Below are 17,935 nucleotides of genomic sequence, written 5' to 3' on the forward strand. Positions count from 1 at the left end.
CTCGGGCAGCACCTCTCTGTGGTGCTTGGCACTGCTCTCTTCACCGCCACTTACACGCACGCAAGCACCGACGGTGTGACGCCGTCACGCACCCTTTCGCTTCCCAACAAATTCGGTGCTTCGATCGCCACGCTTCACGCGTTTGTGGCGATTCTCTGGTCGTCGTTGTCGAACCGCCACCACCACCGCCGCCGCCCCTCGCCACGCTCGATGTCTCGTAGCGTCAAGAGCTCGCAGAGCAGCGCGGCACGCGCGATGCTGTCCTCGATGGGCACCCCAGCCGGTCTAAGCGCATTCTTGGGTGGCTTTGCCACCGGCACAGAGAGCAGTACGGAAGCGAAGCAGGAAAGCGACTACGCTGTGAACCTCAAACTGCTGAGCAAAACCAGCGAGATAACGAAGCAAAAGGCGTTTGACCATCTCGTGGGGCTCATGAAGTCGACCCCTGACGAGGTGCTCGTGCAGTTTGTGAGTGCCACGGTGGAGGCGATCATTTCGCACGCACATCACCCGAAGTCGGCCATTCGGGCGTCGAGCTATCAGCTGTTATATGCGCTGATGGGCAAGAATAAGCAACTGAAGAAGGCGATTGGGCCGGAGCTGAAAGTGCTGGCGGGTGTCTGGGTGATGGGAATGAACGATATGGAGACGTCCGTATGTCAGGCCGCCGCGGCTGCCTTTGACGCCGCCTTTACTGCGGAGAAGAAGACGCGCATGCTGCAGCAGCTGATGGACGCCATTATGATGAGCCTGCACACCGCAATCGAAGAGGTGATGGCCCTGAAGAAACCGCTGCAGGATGACTCGCTGGACCCGAACGCGAACAGAATCTTCGCGGCGCTCAAGTCGATGGGGTACATGGTCAGGCAGGTGAGCGCTGCGCAGACGGCAGTGTTGAAGTTTGTGCAGGATCCACAGCTTTTTGGAGCTCTTCTGCCGCCGCGCGAGGCGCCCAAGTCGCACCTCCTAGCCAAGACCCCACTCGCCCGCTCCGCGGTGCTGGCGCTCTTGCGCGACGTCGTGGCCTTCTGCCCTGCGAGCCCAAAGGTTCACCAGCTCGTTTCGCAGGCGCTCTTCGGATCCATCCTCGACACTAACGTAGCGGTGGCCTCGCGGACGTGGGAGCTCCTCCTCTTCTGGTGCCGCAGCAACGTGTCTGACGTGGTGAGCCACATGAGGGGCGGATTTCTTGATGACGTGGTGAACTGCTTTATGGAGTGCCGGCAAGGGGAGCTGGCGGAGGTCGTCTTTCCGTGCCTGTTTCCCCTCTTGACCACGCTCTCCAAGGATGTGCGGTGCGGTGGCATTCTGGACGAATTCTGCGCGGCGCTGGTGGAGCGGCTAAACGTACTGAACGAGACGCCAAACATTAGCGCGCACGACCTGGAGGTGGTCTTGACAGCGATGATGGAGTGCTGGGAGCTGCACTGTGTGCGAAAGAAGAGCAGTCGTGCGTCTGAGGACAGCGTGGAGCTGCTGACAGTGATTAGCTTCAATGCAGTGCAGCTCATGCAGACGGAGGCGAAGGCGACACGCTACCAGCTCGTCATCGTCTCTGCAATGGCAAAGAGTCTCCTCAAGACGGCCAGCCGTTGCGAAGATGTGTTCAGGCAATGCTTGTCCGTGATCGCTGCTGAACCAGGGGCGGCGTTTTGTGTGCTCCCAGACAACCCCGATCCGGCTGTGGAGCACAGCTTTGCTATGCTTCAGGCTCATCTGCTAGGGCGACTGTGCGCGAGCTCGGCGAACTGCAAGGCACTGGTCGCGGATGTGGCGAACGCGTGGCTGCATCAGCAAGAGGCTGCCAGCCTGAATGAGCACAAGTGGGATCGACTCGCCGCCTTCTTTAGTGAGACAGTGGACACACAGTTCTGCCCCACCGATGCAGTGGCGGACGCCATCCTCGGCGCCCTATGCGGGTATGTGAGCCACCTCCAGTCCCATGAGACCTCGACATGGGCGAACACAGATCAGCGCAAGGAGGCAGTGGCGACGGTAGTAAAGGCGGGCCTACAATGGAAGCACCGGCCCGCATCTCAAGAGTTGATGGAGGCGACATCGACCATGCAGGAGCACACCCTGAAGGAAGCTGCGCTGCGACACTTGATGCAAGACCCAGAAAGGTTGTGCGCGATCCTAACCAGTGCGGTCGCCCGGTGCGACGTACTAGGCATCAACCAGTGCGTCGCGGAGTACGTTGCGCATGATCTGACGCTGTCAGGGAAGCAGCGACGCGGTGTGCTGGAGGCGCTGTGCTTGTCGCTGGAGGAAACGCTGGCAATGGTGACGAAGGGCACAATGGACTCGGATGAGGAGTCGGTCAGCGTCAGCAACACGGCACGCAGCTACAGTCCCGCCGAGACCTCGTCGTTGTCGTCTGCGTCTTCCTCGACAGCATCGTCATCCGCAGATGACCGCGACGCCGGTGACAACTCGACAGATGCCGCCTCGTCTTCGGATGGTGGCGCCGACGTAGCGAATCGGGCCCCGGAGGCGAGGGAGCGGATGGCCAAGTGGGCGGCACTGCTGCGCCACGGCAGCCCCTTTGCCGAACTTCTGCATCTCGACGCTGCGTGCGTAGTTGATCACCTTCTGAAACCTCTCTCCTACATCAGCGCCGCTGTGGCAACGCGCGTCTTTGCGGAGCAGTATATCTCCGTCAAGGCGATGCGGGTCGCGCTGCGGGGGCAGCAGTGCCGCGAGGGGGGCGACCACTGCAGCTATGCCGAGGGAGGCGATGACTTGCTGGCGCGCGCGATGGAGCGGAAGGTGCACTGGTCAAGCATCGCGGATTGCAGTGCCGTCACGGCAGAGGTGGAGGAGCTCCTCGACAGCTACTCCATCGACCCCAAAGACCGCGACGCCGTAGCCATGGCGCTGCTCCACTCGGTCTTCAGCGACGACATGGACGTGCCGCTCTCTTTCTTCGCTGTCTACCGACTCTCTCAGCTTGTGCCGTACGCCTCCACGGCATGCGTGCAGTCGTTTGCGACGTCAGCATCGGTCTGGCAGCAGGCAGCAGTGGAGGTGCAGGCTGCCACGCTGGCCAGCAACGAGGCAACCCGCTCTCTCTATGATGGCTATCTTTCCCTCGACTTGCTGCGTCCCACTTTCACGACGACCGTACGCACCGCCCAGCTTGTGCGCCTGACAGACAAAGTCAATGGGGCGGCCGCTGCTGTGGCGATGGCCAACGTAGACCCCAGAGCTGTCGCCCGCTTTTTTTGTCAGCTGCTGCGCGTGGCGGCAGCGAAGGAAGTGTTGGCGGATGGTGTGTGCCGCACGCTGTTCGAGAGCGTCTTCCCATCCATGCTGGCATGCTTTGACGTGGCAGAGGTGGCGGTCGAGGTGGCGGCGCTGGTAGCCTCGACGGAGTCACCTCTGTCGGCTTCAGGGGTGCCGTACCTGCTGCCGACACTGGCGGCGGTACTGCGTGACATTGCGCTGGTAGAGGACACGACGTTCCTGCGCCGTGCCATTCGCTTGGTGAGCGCCGTCTCGAGCACAGCAGTGACGGCCCTCTTCCATGCCCACGGCGCGAAAGGCATCACACCGGTTCTGGCGGCGTCCTACACCAGCTTCTTCTCCGTGCTGGATGAGGTTGCCGATTCGCTGCGCTTCAACATCGCGGCCCAGATCCCGGCGGAGCAGGAGCGGCTGCTGCTGGAAGCGAGCTGTGAGCTGCCGACGTGGGACGTGACGACGGCGAAGCTCACCCTCGTGGTCGTTCGGCACCTCGCCTCTCTGCCTGCAATGGCTGACAGCACGGTGAAGAGCCTCATCGCGTACGCGTCGAAGCAGCCACCGCTTGCTGGGCTGGAGCTACTGGCCGAGCTGTCGTGCACCCGAATCCCCACCCCTGATGTGTACAGTGAGCTTATCCGCGTCATCATCGACGCTCTCTGCCGTTGCCATCGGCTGCGCCACTTGCCACCCAATGGCCGCATGCAGAAAGAATCCGCCTCCTCGCTCGTGGGCAGCGCACCCGTCTCTCTGACAACGCTGCGCCGAGTGGTGATTGCAGCGGTGCTGGCCAGGCGGGGTGTAGTGCTGCACAGCCGCATGGACAGCGTCCTGCGCAGCACGGTGAACCTCGTCGTGTTCGACGCCGTCTGCGAGGCGGTCTCGCAGCTGCGGTCAACGAAGGGGGACGAGGTGGCCCCCCTTGCCAAGCTGATCGCCTTTACGTCACGCTTCATGAGCGAGCTACTTACCAGCGACGTCATGGCGCTACGAGCGTCTGAGGCGAGCGTTGCCAAGATCGCATCGGTGCTGTGCTTCGCCTACGCCTGGCTGTTCGCGACGGGGATTGCGAAGCTGGAGCAGCTGGGGATGTCCACAGTGACGGGTGTCATGCGCAGCGTTTGCCTACTGGCGAATCTGACACTCATACACGCCACAGTCCCGCTTGCCGCGCCGATGCAGCCCATCATGCAGCATCTTTCTCTGAAGCCGCTGCGTGAGGAATACTCAGCAGCGCAGCCGGCAAAGGTGGCGCATTTTCGACACCAAAACGCGGTGCTGACCAAGTCGCACAAGCAGAAGATGCTGCTCTTCCCCTACTTGCTGTCATGGAGCGTTTACCTCACCAGCGCCTCACCGCCAACGGAGGAGGCGCAGGGATTTGGCGGGGGCAGCGTCGCTCGTGACAAGGAGTGGCAACGGCAGGTGTACAACCTTCTTGACCTCTTATTCGTTCTCATGCTCACCCCGATGGAGCGATCCTCAACTAGGCTCGATTCGACGTTCATCGGGGCCTCGCTTCACCCCGGTGCCCTAAGCGACAGCAGCGCCACGGGGAAGCTCGGCTTTGAGTTGGTTGCTCTGACGCGCGTTGACGCGCTGGATCAGATGGCGCAGTTGGCTCGTGGTGCCTTCGCCGTTTTCACGCAGCTGCTGCATGGCTCTACCTTGTCGCTGGCGAAGAGTTGGCTGGAGACGGTGGAGCGCAAAGGCCGCGCGCTCTTCTACAGCTCTGTCGACCAGCACATCACCGGTATTCTCATTCAAGAGAGCTTTTTGTCGGTGCTGAGACACAGCCCCGATGGTAGCAGCAGCTTCCTCGTCGGAGACAGCTGCAGCGTTGAGGTGAACATCGCTCAGCAGGTCATTGACCTGAGCTACGAAATGGAAGACGCGAAGGTTGCCGTGCGCATCACCTTCCCAGCGGCCTTCCCATTGCACCCGCCTACAGTCGAGTACGAAACCGGTCGGGAGTGTGGCGTTTCCTTGAAGAAATGGCGCTCGTGGATGCTGAAGATGTCCGTCATCCTTTTTGGTGGCTCGGCGAACGTGTGGGAGTGCATCGACCTTTTCCATCAGAACCTGGAGGCGCACTTCCGCGGCATCGAGCCATGCCCCATCTGCTTCGCCGTTGTGAGCTCTGTGAACCACAAACTGCCAGACGTGCGCTGCTCCGTGTGTCACAACTCCGCTTTCCACTCGAACTGCCTGTACACATGGTGGGCGACCGGCTCCAACAACGTCTGCCCGCTGTGTCGCTCTCCCTGGATCGCGGAGTAGGCTTCCGCATCCTCGCACCTCCCTCTCCTCGAAAGCGGCACGGAGGCCGCGAGAGGCGGGAGGGCCTATGTGTTGCTCGTGGAGATCGATGGGGCCGAGCCCAGTGAAGAAGCGCGCAACGTGATCTGTGTGCCTGTCATGGCCAGCACGCAATCGCCCGTCCTCGGCTCCAGGCTCCCGCCCCCGAGCCGCGCGTGGACTCGCAGCCGGAAGAGCTGAGGTTTGCGCGTACTCCACTTATTCTTCGAGCTGTAAATCCGTACTAAAGTTGAAGCTATTGAGGCCCCCTCCTGCAGTTCGCTGCGCTACGGCTCCCAGCACGTCGAGGTCTTGAGCGCATGGGGCACGGAGGGGAGTGGACACGGGTGCCCACCAGCCAAAAAAACGGCCCACCCACCCTGTTAGCCACGACCCCTTTTCCCTGCTGCTTCCGTTACTGTGCATCGGCAGCGGCAGCCGCGTACGGGGGCCAAATATGAGAGCCAGGCGCACCTTTTGTGGGTGACTGTCTCTGCAGTGGCTCACACCTCTGCGCGACTGCACACACCGCGACCCGGGCACCGAGGCGAGCGAAGCCGCATGTCTGCTCCGCACCCGTGTTACAGTTCTCCTTCTGATGCTTCAGTCATGCGCTTCGCAATCGTTTGCTTTCTGTTTCTTCGCGCTGCGCTGCGGTATTCACCCGGTACGTATGTGCTGAGGTGGGCGGGCGGAGGGCTCTTGACACCTCTGTGCCTCGTTGTTCGGCTCCGGCTCAGTTGCTTGTTTGAGGTATGTGTTATGCGGTGCTGCACACGCACGCGCACAGAGAGAAGCTGACGCGAATATAAAAACTACGCCATCGCCTATGCGTGCAATGCGCCTAATGAAATAGCAACGACTGCCGTTGACTTTGCTGAGCAGAGAGAGCGCATCGTGCTCTCGCTCGTCACCGGCACCCGCCCACCCACCTCCTCTTCTCTTTCCCTACCCGCCCACACACACACACACAAACAGAGTTGCTTCCCAGCTCTGTGAGTCATCTCTACCCCCGCCCCCACACTCTAGCGGCACACACGCCCCTATCACCACCAGCACTACAGCCTTCCATTGATGATGAAGCCGTATGTATGGCCATCTTCGGATGATGCGCCTCCGCCCTCTGGGCGCCGCACCTTTCCACGTCAGTTCAAGGCAAATCTTGGAACTCTTAATCTCTTCGCACCCGCTGCGCACGAGTTGGAGGAGCGCAACACCCGCGCAGACCCCGCCTCCGTCTCCATCACAGGGCGGCGAGGCATTGTCTACATGCACAACCACAATAAGGAGTCGACGGAGACCCGTGAGTTTCCAGTGAATGGGCTGCGACGGGTGGCGCCACCTCGGCGGGGTGAGACACCACACGGAATGCGCCACCTACGCGACGCGGTGGGGGCCCAGCAGCAGGTGCAGGTGGTAAACATCACAGATGCCTACAAGGACCCGGAGCAGATGGGTCCACGGCGCACCGGTGTGAAGTGCGTGCCGCAGAAAAGTGAATCGCGCGAGGTTGGCGCGGCCCTGGCCTTTGCGGGGTCACCCCAGCAGCTTAGTGCCCGTGTTCTTGCCGCCCCGGTAGGGAAGCGGTCATGTCCCAACCTCTACACAACTGACTACTCTGCCCAAGAGCGATTTGCGCAGGCGGTGCGGGATCACGCACAGCAACGCGCGCGTGGTGTAGCGGAGTTTTATGTGCAGCTTGTCCGTGACACAGTGGGTAGTGTGACGAGCAGCACTCCGAAGCCGGCCATCGTCCCGTGGTCTCTTGACCAGGACCTGGCGCGGCGGGTGCTGACGCTGGAGCGGTGCCGAGACCAACTTGTGGCTCTGACGACGATTCCGGTGTCACTGCGTGACCTCGCTGTACTTCTGTGGGGCGCGGATGATGGCGAGGCGGTGGGCTCGCATGACCCCAACCGCAATACTGGCACGGGTGGGCCGCAGCCGTTGGGCTGTCGCCCGGTGCCTTTCCGCGACTTCGCCGCTGCCTTTGGCCAAAACGCTAGCGACGTGAGGCTCGCCCGTATGAAGGTGTGATGGTGATGCACTCAGTCTCGGCAGGGGGCGACAGTGATGTGCGTCTCGTGACTGTTGCTGCTTGCGCAGCGAGCAAGACAAAAGGACCCTTTAGACATGGAAGCGCTCCCTTTCCGCCTACCCACAGTCGCGCCAGCGCAGAAGCATAGACCTCCAACGAAAGAGAAGAGATCGAGGATGTTGTTACGTGCAACGGCTCTTCATCTCCACGGCAGACTGAATAGATCCCACTCCACCGACTCTGCCAGCCCCTCGGGCTGAGAGCCGTGGTGCGTTGAAGGTGGCCTTCATGGCAAAGTATTGAACTGCTATGAGAAGGAAGCGAGTGAAACGGAATGGACGAATACGGGAGCCATCGACCCCCGCCTGCCCCCCCCTTTTCCTCCTTCCTCAGCACCGCGCCGACAGCGTGCAGCTTGGCGGAGGCTTCGCTCTTCGCCGGCCTTCAGTGAGGGCTGTTACTGTTGCTGGTTTTTTTCGCCTTCCTCCGCTAAGGGTTGCTGGCTTACTTTCTCTTTTTTCGACGGCGCTCTTCATGGAGAGAGTAGCACGGCGATGTGTCCTTGGCAGACGCACCGCCGCACATGTCTCTGTGTTCACTTTTGCTCTATCTCTTCCTTGCCACCTCTGCATAGAGGTGCAGATCATCGATGAGGCGGCCGTTCAGACTGGTATATGTACGTCACCACGCGTTGGCGCACAAAGAGGTGGGGGCTTATTGAGAGCATGCTGCACGTCCCTCAATATGCGTGGCCACGGGTGTGTGCTCCGTGTTGACCCTCTTTGGGGGGTTGCCCTCCGTTCAGCTTGCCTGACGACGAGGGCGACACACCTTAGCGCGTCTGGGTGTCTCGGGGGCGCCATACGTCAGGGAAGAAAAGGCAAGCAGCCCCCTCAAACTTCCCGCGCCTGCCCCTGCCCAACGACGAGCCACTGCTCATGGTGACAGAGTCGGCTCACCGTAGCGCAGCGACGTCGGAGCGACGCGGCGCCACTCACGTCGGCGGCCAGGTCCTGCACGACGCTGCGTCGCGTCGGCCTGCCACAGCGGTCGCGTTTGTATGATCCACTGGACGTGCAAAGCGGCCGCATGAATCCAGCGCATAGCCCCCAGCCCTCGCCGCCTGCTGGCGAGGCACCCTGAGCGACTCCGCGAGATGCGCCACAGGGTGCACTGACCCAAGCGAATGCGGCTGCGAGGCGACCTGCGCAGCGGGTGGTGGGTAGGGTGTGAGGCCGAGGCCGTGCTCCTAGAACTGAGCCCGCACGTTGCTGTCACCGGTGCCTACCGCCGCTTCGCGCCACGCGAGAGGCGCCCGTGAGGGGCCGCAAGCAGGGCGAAGTCAAACGGAAGCTGCACCGCAGAGGGTGATGACGTGGAAGTCAAGCAAAGAAAAAAATATGCGATCTCTTCCGCGCTACAGGGACTCTCCTCTTTTTTCGCCTTCTCTGTGCTTTCCGCCCCTGCCTCTGCATCCACGAGACGACTGCCCTCTGCTGTCTGACCCTCCCCCTTACCTTTCACAAAGGCAGACACGTGGCTTCGCCACACCCCTCCGACCCAGAGTTTCCACGCGAAGTATACCGCCTTCTCTTTTTTGTACCCTCTCACGGTTTTTTGTTTTTCAAAGGCACACGAGTCGTTGCCACGCTCGTCATAATTACCACCCCGATATATAACCATTACCACCAGCTGCAACGGCCATAGGGTGCCGAAAGCGCACACAAAGATACACAGAAGAGGCGATCGACTCTGTGGTTGAGTTCAACCCCCTTTTTTCGTAGTAGCACTTGCAGAGTGCCGTATGGGTGCCCTTTTCTCCCCCTCCCTTTCCCCGACACACACCTCTCTCTCTGCCCCCCTCCCTTTAGCACACACACACACACACGCACAAGAAACATTGCCGGCCACTTTATCCCTCTCTAGTATTTTCTTCGTTTACTCTTACCTTTGTTCTTATCCCCGCTCACGCACCTTTCGTGCCCCCACCCCTTTCTCCCTCTCCAGCCCGCAGGACTCTGAGCGTAGATACAGCGGCGCAGCGTTTGTGTGCTTGTCCTCTCCCCCTTTGCTTCCTTCCCTTCGTTTGTGCTCCTCGCGTCTCCGTGGACGTCTCCAGCTCACCTATCTGCGTGTGTCTGTGTCTGTGTGTGCGCGTGCACCATTTCTTCCTTTCTCTCTGTAGCAACACTGTTGAACACTCGGCAGCGGGACCGACACCTCCCGCCCCCCACCCCCCTCACCCTCACTCCTACAGCCACAAAAACACATTACAAAATAACATTAAAGGTTTCGTCCCTTCGCATCATCTTTTTGTCCTTTACTCCGGCCGAATTTCCCCGTCTGTTATTGTGCCCCCCTCCCCCTGTTGAGAACGCGGAGTGTCTTTTTTTTTCCGCCATCGCTTCGCCAGCTTTTAGCCACCACCCCTCTCCTCCTCCCTCTGTTGGGCGCCAATTGTTTGGGAGGCGGCTTTCGCTTCTTTTTTCTACGTTGCAGTGGACCCCTTCCCCCCTCCCCTCCCCTCCGAGCCACTCAAGGCTCCGGCCTTCGCGTCGATGGTGGGCCGCATATCTGTTCTGGAGATGTACCATCTCATCGAGCGAGACCCGTTTCACGTGGATCTCTCCACGCACCCGGACGCGCTAATGGAGCGCGAAAATGTGGACTGCTTAACAGCCCATCTTCTTCAGTTTGGCGCTGTGGAGTCCCTGAACCTGGCCGGCATGAATGCTAGCGGTGGCGCCCTGGACCAATTGATTTCGTCTGCCGAAGCGGGAGGCCTGGCCCACCTCACCTACCTCAACCTGCGTGGCACGCACCTTTCTCCTCGTCACTTGGAGAGCTTGCTGAGAGTGCTGAAGGCGCGTGCGCCGCTGCTGAGGACACTTGACATCAGCGAGAACGGGATAGGTGACACTGCGATGGAGCCCCTCAAGGTGTACGTTCCAGCGATGCTGCAGTCGCTGAACATTGCGTCCAACGCGTTGAGCGCCGCTGCCGTGACGCAGATACTGCAGTCGCTGGCAGATGCTAAGCCAACGTCCCTCGAGCAGCTTGATCTGAGTGACAATCATGTTGACCTCAAGTCGAGCGAGGCACTGAAGACGCTGCTGAGAACGACAAATTGCCAGACAACGCTGAAGGAGCTTCGCGTGGCGCACTGCGGCTTGGATGCAACGAACTCGGCGTGCCTGGCGGAGGGTGTGCACAGTAGCGCGATTGAGGTCCTCGACGTGTCGCGCAACGACTGTCTTCTCTCGTTCACCTTTGCAGTGGATGAAGGGCACGCGGCCGCCTTCCCTGCCTCGCTGCGCGTGCTCGACCTCTCAGGAAATGCGTGCAACCGACGCTTCATCGGGGGCTTGGTGGAGTCTTTACATGGCTGCAGCGGGTGCCTTGAAGAGCTATACCTGCGCCGCACCTTTCAGGGAGATGTAGCGCTTTCTGCGTTACTTTGCGGTGTCAGCTCGATGCCTGCGCTGCGTGTGTTGGATCTTGCAGAGTGTGGCCTCACCTACCGCAGCGGCAAGCTGCTCGCCCAGCAGCTGCCGATGCACCCAAAGCTCATGGTGATTCGCTTGTCGGACAACATGCTCGACGTCGAGGGCGTCATGGACATGGCCAGCGGGCTGGAGCGTCTGTCCCGGCTGACTACGCTGGAACTCGGCTCGTGCCACCTCGGTAACTGCGGCGCCGTCGCCGTAGTCACCAGTCTTCTTCGCAGCGGTGCTCCGATAGTGCAGCTGGACATCTCTGATAACGACATCAACAATGCTGGGCTGTGCGAAGTGTGCGCACTGCTTTCACGGCTGACCTGCCCGAGGCTTGAGCGGCTCATCATCTCCAGAAATCCATGCACAAAGGGCTCGCAGGCGAACCTCATCGAAATGCTCCGGGGCCGGCAGTCAGCTTGTCAGGTGGTGGCGGAAGGCACCCCGCTCGAGGTGACCAGCAGCAGCTCGCTATTCGAGGCCGCCCATGCCTCTCAGGTGCTGATTGAGTAGTGCGCAAACGGCACCCACTCATCTCTCTTTTCTTCTGCGTCAGCTTCCCTTTGCCGTCGGTGCCTGCGTACGCGTGTCTGTGTCTGCTCGCCGCTCCTCGGCCCTTTCGTTGCCATTCTCACCTCACGCGCCCAGCCCTCGCCTCCCCCGACGAACTCTCCTTCCCCTTCCCTCTCCCTCTCGCGCTTGAGCTGTGTGTACACCGCGACCGTGCGCCTCAGCGACGTGACGGAGGCGTCCCTCGCCACTTGCGGAGCAGTAGCGGCGAGAGCAACGGACGCGAAAGCTGCAGACAGCGAGCCCGCCTCCGCTCCTCCGCAGCGAGGACAGCGCCACCCGTCAAGAGCGTGCGTGCCCGGGCGAGGGCGGTGCGCACTCGCTGCCAAGCACAGCCGGCATGGCGTACCACGTCCGGGCGCGTCATCGAGAGGTCGGAAGAGCGCGAGTGACCAGCGACGGAGCCGCGAAGAGGTCCGCACTGATGTTCGACCGAGTGCACGTGCGCGACGTGTGCGGCATCGCCTCGATCCGACACTGGGTGGGCTGGTGAGGCACAGGTGCCGGAAGCATGGTGAGAAGGCCCCCGACTCGCATCATCGCGTCCGGCAGACACCAGTGCGGGCTCCGCCGGCACACGAAACCACGGGGTGCAGCAGCTTGAGGTGGCTGTGCAAGAGGCGTGGCGTAGGGGCAGGGGGCGGGGCTCGCCCTGGGCCACCCGCATATACCCGCAACGCAGCAGTGGAGGCTGGAGGAAACTGCTGCTGTGCGGGTACATCTGTCGGCTATGCGCATGCGTGGCGGGGTGGACAGCGTATACTATGCTTGCCTTCCACGTCATCACCCTCTGCGGTGCAGCTTCCGTTTGACTTCGCCCTGCTTGCGGCCCCTCACGGGCGCCTCTCGCGTGGCGCGAAGCGGCGGTAGGCACCGGTGACAGCAACGTGCGGGCTCAGTTCTAGGAGCACGGCCTCGGCCTCACACCCTACCCACCACCCGCTGCGCAGGTCGCCTCGCAGCCGCATTCGCTTGGGTCAGTGCACCCTGTGGCGCATCTCGCGGAGCCGCTCAGGGTGCCTCGCCAGCAGGCGGCGAGGGCTGGGGGCTATGCGCTGGATTCATGCGGCCGCTTTGCACGTCCAGTGGATCATACAAACGCGACCGCTGTGGCAGGCCGACGCGACGCAGCGTCGTGCAGGACCTGGCCGCCGACGTGAGTGGCGCCGCGTCGCTCCGACGTCGCTGCGCTACGGTGAGCCGACTCTGTCACCATGAGCAGTGGCTCGTCGTTGGGCAGGGGCAGGCGCGGGAAGTTTGAGGGGGCTGCTTGCCTTTTCTTCCCTGACGTATGGCGCCCCCGAGACACCCAGACGCGCTAAGGTGTGTCGCCCTCGTCGTCAGGCAAACGCAGTGAGAGAGGTCGCTCTTCGTTATCTGTCTGTCTACGTGGCGCCGACATCTTTGAGGTTGTGCTGCTCTGGTCGCTCGCTTCTGCGTTGTCCTCCTCGCCAACGTTCAAGGATTGAAAGTCCTTACACCCGCCGCCCACACTGCCAGCACCATGGCAGGTGCTACGCTCAATGTGGCCCTGCCGATGCTCCGCTGGAGTTCTTTGCACGATGCATTCTGTGGTCGAGGCGTGCGGACGCTTCATATATTGCGTCAGCGTGAGGAGGAGAGGGGCGGGCAGAGGGGAGCAGCCTCTTCCACAGCCTTTGTCAAAGCCCCCAAACTAACCGTCGTGTGCTCTCACTGTTGCTGCCGTGTTTAGTGCAGCTCCTCCACGGCGCCCCCTGTGTGCAAGTACATAAAGTATAAATGGGGCCAAGGTCCGCGGAGAGGAACAACAGGCAGAAACAGGGCACTACCGAGTGCACGGCGCCCGCGCCCGAGGCGACACTAGCAGTGACACATGGTGTTGGGTGCTCTCACGTCCGGCGTGCCCCATCGCATACATAGCTTCAGGTGTCGCAGTTTCTGTCTCCGGGCGCTCGCATCCCTATTTTTATCGCAGTCATATATATACGTAGGCATATATATATATATATATGCGCTTTGGGCCGCCCACACACATGTCCTGAGGAACTATCTCGTTGCCTCGCCTGCCAACCGGCCGGTTCGTCCTTACTTCGGTGAATGAGGTCGCAACGCGGGGCACGTTGAGTTCCCTTCCCGTGAGCCCCCACCACACGCGCGCCCTGGCGTGAGGGCATTGCTGGGGCATCTGTAGCCGTGCTGCAAGAGGCGATGGCCTCATTACGGCAGCATCGAGCGGCGCGGAGGAGGGAAGCAGCATTCAGAGTGTATGAAGAGAGCGGGGGCAGCGCGTGGGCGACTGCCTTGACAGACGCTGCAGCTTCTTGCCCTTTGCCGTCCATGTCGGCTGCTGCTGCTGCTGCTCTTACCCATCCCCTCTTCTTCACGTGCGCGTCCCGCATCCGATAAGCCATTCCCCCCCCCTCCCCATCCCTTACTCGGCGCGTTGGCTGTCTACCGCGTCGGTACGTGATCACGCATACCACCCTCTTTCGCCGTGTGCACTTTTCTCCTCGTCTTTGGTGTTTGCGGCGGCCGCTCTTTCTCTCCCTCTTCGCCCCCCTCCCCGCTCACCTGCGTCACTGCTGTCATACCCCCTCCTCCTACTCTTCCACCCCGGCCACTCTTCCCCTCCCTCGGTGTTGGCCCCCCTTCCCCCCTTCTTTGAGCGCGTGTTGGCCCCTTTTTCTGTGCCCTCGGTGCTGCCATGACGCATCCCAGACGAATTACCCAGCTCTGCCGCGGCTCATCAGCTCCGGAGAAGCATTTCTTTGTGCTCGTGAATCTCCGCCAAAGATGTGTCTCACCGAGTACCGCACACCGGCTTCAGCCCATACCGCACGCTGTGTGGAGCCGCTTTGGTCCTCGCTGTCCACTCCTTTCTTCTGCTTTATCGGACGTGATTCTGTGCGTGTGTACGGGTACGGGGTGACGTAAGCGTGCGTGTGTGCGCGAGACAAACGTGGCTGAGAAGTTTGCCACCTTCACCTTCAGCTCCCCTGACGCACACTCCCAACGTTAGCAGAGCAGCGGCAAAGGGCGTGCGAGTGTGCTAGTGTGGGGGGAGGGGGAGGGGGAGGGAAGGGCGGAAATGATGTCCTCTCTCTATCTCGTAGCTTCAAAGCTTAACTGCGCGACGATTTACCGTGCGCCTGTCATGCCACACTCGTGGCGGTGCTGCTTGATGGCCTTCCCCTGGCCTCTCCCTACCAGTGCGTATGCGAGGCGATGTACTAGCTCTCACCGGCTGCATCACCGAGCCAGCACCAGCCTTCCATCCCCCATCTCTACCATGGCCAAGGCCCCCTCCCCCTTCACCTCCCCTCCCTTTTCCCTTCACCGCCCCCCTCCGCGCCCCTGGCTCAATGCCTTCCGGCAAGAAGATAGGTTCAACTTGCCCTGTATTCCCCTATCCCTCAGAGGGTCACCTGTGTGCTACTCCCGCTTCTGTCACCGCTCATCCTCACCCCCCTCTTCTCATCACAGACGCACGTGCACACGCGCAGGCTTGGGTACGAAAGGGTAAGAGGATCGGATAGGCGTCATGTTCCGCCGCATTGGTCCGTTGCGGGCGGAGTTCAACTTCGTGCCGCTAGTATCGAAGGTATCCCACAACGACATCAAGTACCGCCTCTTGACGAAGGACTACGTTTCCGTGGTGCGACCCGGTGGTGGTCTGCCGGAGATGCTAAAGGTGGAGCCGGCGGCACTCACGCTGCTATCTTCCACGGCGTTTGACGACGTGGAGCACCTTCTGCGCTCCTCGCACCTGGCGTCTCTACGAAGGATCTTCGACGATCCCGAGGCCAGCGACAACGACAAGTTTGTAGCGCTGCAGCTGCTGAAGAACGCAAACATCTCCGCGGCCCGCTTGCTGCCAGGCTGCCAGGACACCGGCACAGCCATCATTTCGGGCTACCGTGGTGAGCAGGTACTTGTGCCAGGCAACGACGAGGCGGCCCTCAGCCGCGGCGTCTATGACATCTTCCAGAAGCGCAACCTCCGCTACAGTCAGAACGTCCCGCTCAGCATGTATGACGAGAAGAACACCGGCACGAACCTTCCAGCGCAGATTGACATCTACGCCACCAAAGGGATGGAGTACAGCTTCATGTTTATTGCTAAGGGCGGCGGCTCTGCGAACAAGTCCTTCCTTCTGCAGGAATCCAAATCCGTGCTCAACCCCAAGTCTCTGCGCAAGTTCCTCAAGGAGAAGCTGACGATGTTCGGCACCTCCGCCTGCCCGCCGTACCACATCGCCGTCGTCATTGGCGGAACGAGCGCTGAGATGACCATGAAGATGGTGAAGTACGCCTCCTGCCGCTACTACGACGACCTGATCACCAAGCCCGATATGAAGACCGGCTACACCTTCCGCGACCTCGAGCTGGAGAAGGAGGTGCTCGACATCTGCCAGAACATCGGCATGGGTGCCCAGTTTGGTGGCAAGTACTACGCCCATGACGCACGCGTAATTCGCATGCCTCGCCACGGCGCATCTTGCCCCATCGGCATCGGGGTATCGTGCAGCGCGGATCGTCAGGCGCTTGGCAAGATCAACAAGGACGGCGTGTGGCTGGAGGAGCTGGAGATGGACCCATCCAAGTTCCTGCCGGATGTCAAGGAAGATGAGCTGCTGAAGTCGCCACCGGTCAAGGTGAACCTCAACCGCCCCATGCCAGAAGTCCTCAAAGAGCTTTCCAAGTACCCCGTCAGGACCCGTCTCAGCCTCACGGGCACCATCATCGTGGCGCGCGACAGTGCACACGCACGAATGCGTGAGATGCTAGAGGAGGGCAAGCCGCTTCCGCAGTACATGAAGGAGCATCCTGTGTACTATGCTGGGCCGGCAAAGCAGCCGGACGGCCTCCCGTCCGGTTCCTTTGGTCCGACGACAGCCGGCCGCATGGACCCCTTCGTCGACCTCTTCCAGTCGAAGGGCGGCTCCATGGTGATGCTCGCCAAGGGTAACCGCAGCAGGCAGGTAACCGACGCGTGCCACAAATACGGCGGCTTCTACCTGGGTAGCATTGGCGGCCCGGCAGCCGTGTTGGCTCAGGATGCGATCAAAAAGGTGGAATGCCTCGACATGAAGGATCTCGGTATGGAGGCGGTGTGGAAGATCGACGTGGAGGACTTCCCCGCCTTCATCGTCGTAGATGACAAGGGCAACGACTTCTTTGCGCAGCTCTAGACAGTGGCTCGAGGAAGCTGATGCGCTGGAGCGTGCCTGCAGAGGCGGTGCGTATGCGTAGGTGAAGAGGGCGCGATGGAAAAACGGGGCTTCTTTTTGTTGTCTTCTTCCGGCTTTGGGGGATTACCTGAACGCATCGCCGCATCGCGTGCGCGTGGCGCTTCTTGCCTTGCCGTGGAAGTGCGCGTTGCACACAAGCGCGAACGGGCCTGTCACTGATGTTTCTGTTTCTCTTTGCCCTCTCTGCTCTTCTATCCCTCTATGGTCGCGCGGCCTTTGCCACCGCGGCCGTCTCTCTCGTTCTCCACACGCTGCGTGCGCGCGTAAGTTAGATGGACGTCTGGGCTTCGGCATCTGTGCATCTTTGTCTGCCGATAGCCTGCCACCTTTCCTCCAACCGCTTCTCTCTACCCCCCGCCCGCGCAGCGATTCGTTGTGGCCCTCCTCTGCCAGCAAAGGATCTCAGGCAAGGAAAGGCGCACATCTCAACGACAAGGCACGCGCGCAAACGCAGAACACACATACACATACACACGCACATACACAAAGAAAAACGAGAAAGGGAAGCGCGTCGGAGGGGAAGGCGCACCCGACGGTGCGGTGACTCCTCGGCGTCCCTGCAGCTCTCAGTGTCCTCCCTGTCTCTCTCTGTTGCCGCTTCTCTCCCTTCTTTTCGCCTCCGTCTGCACTTCGTCGCCCGATGTTGAATTGTCTCGCTTCCCTTCGTTTTCTCACTTGGCGGCTCTCATCATGCTCCATGTGCTCGCGCGCGGTGCCCCCAGCCATTTTTCTTTTTCATCTCTGCCGGCCACGAAAGGGAGCAATGCAGGTCACTCGACGCGCATCGGCGTCGTTACCACTCACCCACCGCTTCGCCGATTCTCTGTTGGTGCATGATCGTATGCCGATGTACGCACCAGGTGTCGAGCGAGAGGACGACAGGTAGAGAGGTTAGTGGTGGTGGTGAGGAAGCGCTGCTGGTTCGTGTGCGCCTACTGAACTTCCTCGCTCGCTTTTCGGCTCTACCCGCGAGGGACGGCGGCTGCAGACAAGAGTGCAACTTTAGCGCAAATCCAACCACAACCGCAACAAAGGAGGAGAGGCAGAGTCGGGAGATGA

The 17,935-nt window shown here is 61.0% G+C and overlaps 4 protein-coding genes across 4 annotated transcripts; all 4 read left to right on the plus strand.

Annotated features, from left to right (window-relative positions):
• Nucleotides 1-210: 210 nt before the first annotated feature.
• Nucleotides 211-5,523, plus strand: LSCM1_04978 (uncharacterized protein; the record flags this gene model as incomplete). Its single annotated transcript, XM_067322459.1, has 1 exon — nucleotides 211-5,523. One exon carries the CDS (start codon nucleotides 211-213, stop codon nucleotides 5,521-5,523), a length of 5,313 nt encoding a protein of 1,770 aa, XP_067178322.1.
• Nucleotides 5,524-6,618: 1,095 nt separating this feature from the next.
• LSCM1_04979 (uncharacterized protein) lies at nucleotides 6,619-7,578 on the plus strand (the record flags this gene model as incomplete). Its single annotated transcript, XM_067322460.1, has 1 exon — nucleotides 6,619-7,578. One exon carries the CDS (start codon nucleotides 6,619-6,621, stop codon nucleotides 7,576-7,578), a length of 960 nt encoding a protein of 319 aa, XP_067178323.1.
• A 2,559-nt stretch (nucleotides 7,579-10,137) lies between these two features.
• LSCM1_04980 (uncharacterized protein) lies at nucleotides 10,138-11,586 on the plus strand (the record flags this gene model as incomplete). The annotated part of the gene is made up of 1 exon (XM_067322461.1): nucleotides 10,138-11,586. The coding sequence occupies one exon, from the start codon at nucleotides 10,138-10,140 to the stop codon at nucleotides 11,584-11,586; it is 1,449 nt and encodes a 482-aa protein (XP_067178324.1).
• A 3,580-nt stretch (nucleotides 11,587-15,166) lies between these two features.
• LSCM1_04981 (uncharacterized protein) lies at nucleotides 15,167-16,816 on the plus strand (the record flags this gene model as incomplete). The annotated part of the gene is made up of 1 exon (XM_067322462.1): nucleotides 15,167-16,816. One exon carries the CDS (start codon nucleotides 15,167-15,169, stop codon nucleotides 16,814-16,816), a length of 1,650 nt encoding a protein of 549 aa, XP_067178325.1.
• Between the last annotated feature and the right edge of the window lie 1,119 nt (nucleotides 16,817-17,935).

This window comes from Leishmania martiniquensis, chromosome 24 (genome assembly GCF_017916325.1).
Source record: "Leishmania martiniquensis isolate LSCM1 chromosome 24, whole genome shotgun sequence".
Taxonomy (NCBI): domain Eukaryota; phylum Euglenozoa; class Kinetoplastea; order Trypanosomatida; family Trypanosomatidae; genus Leishmania; species Leishmania martiniquensis.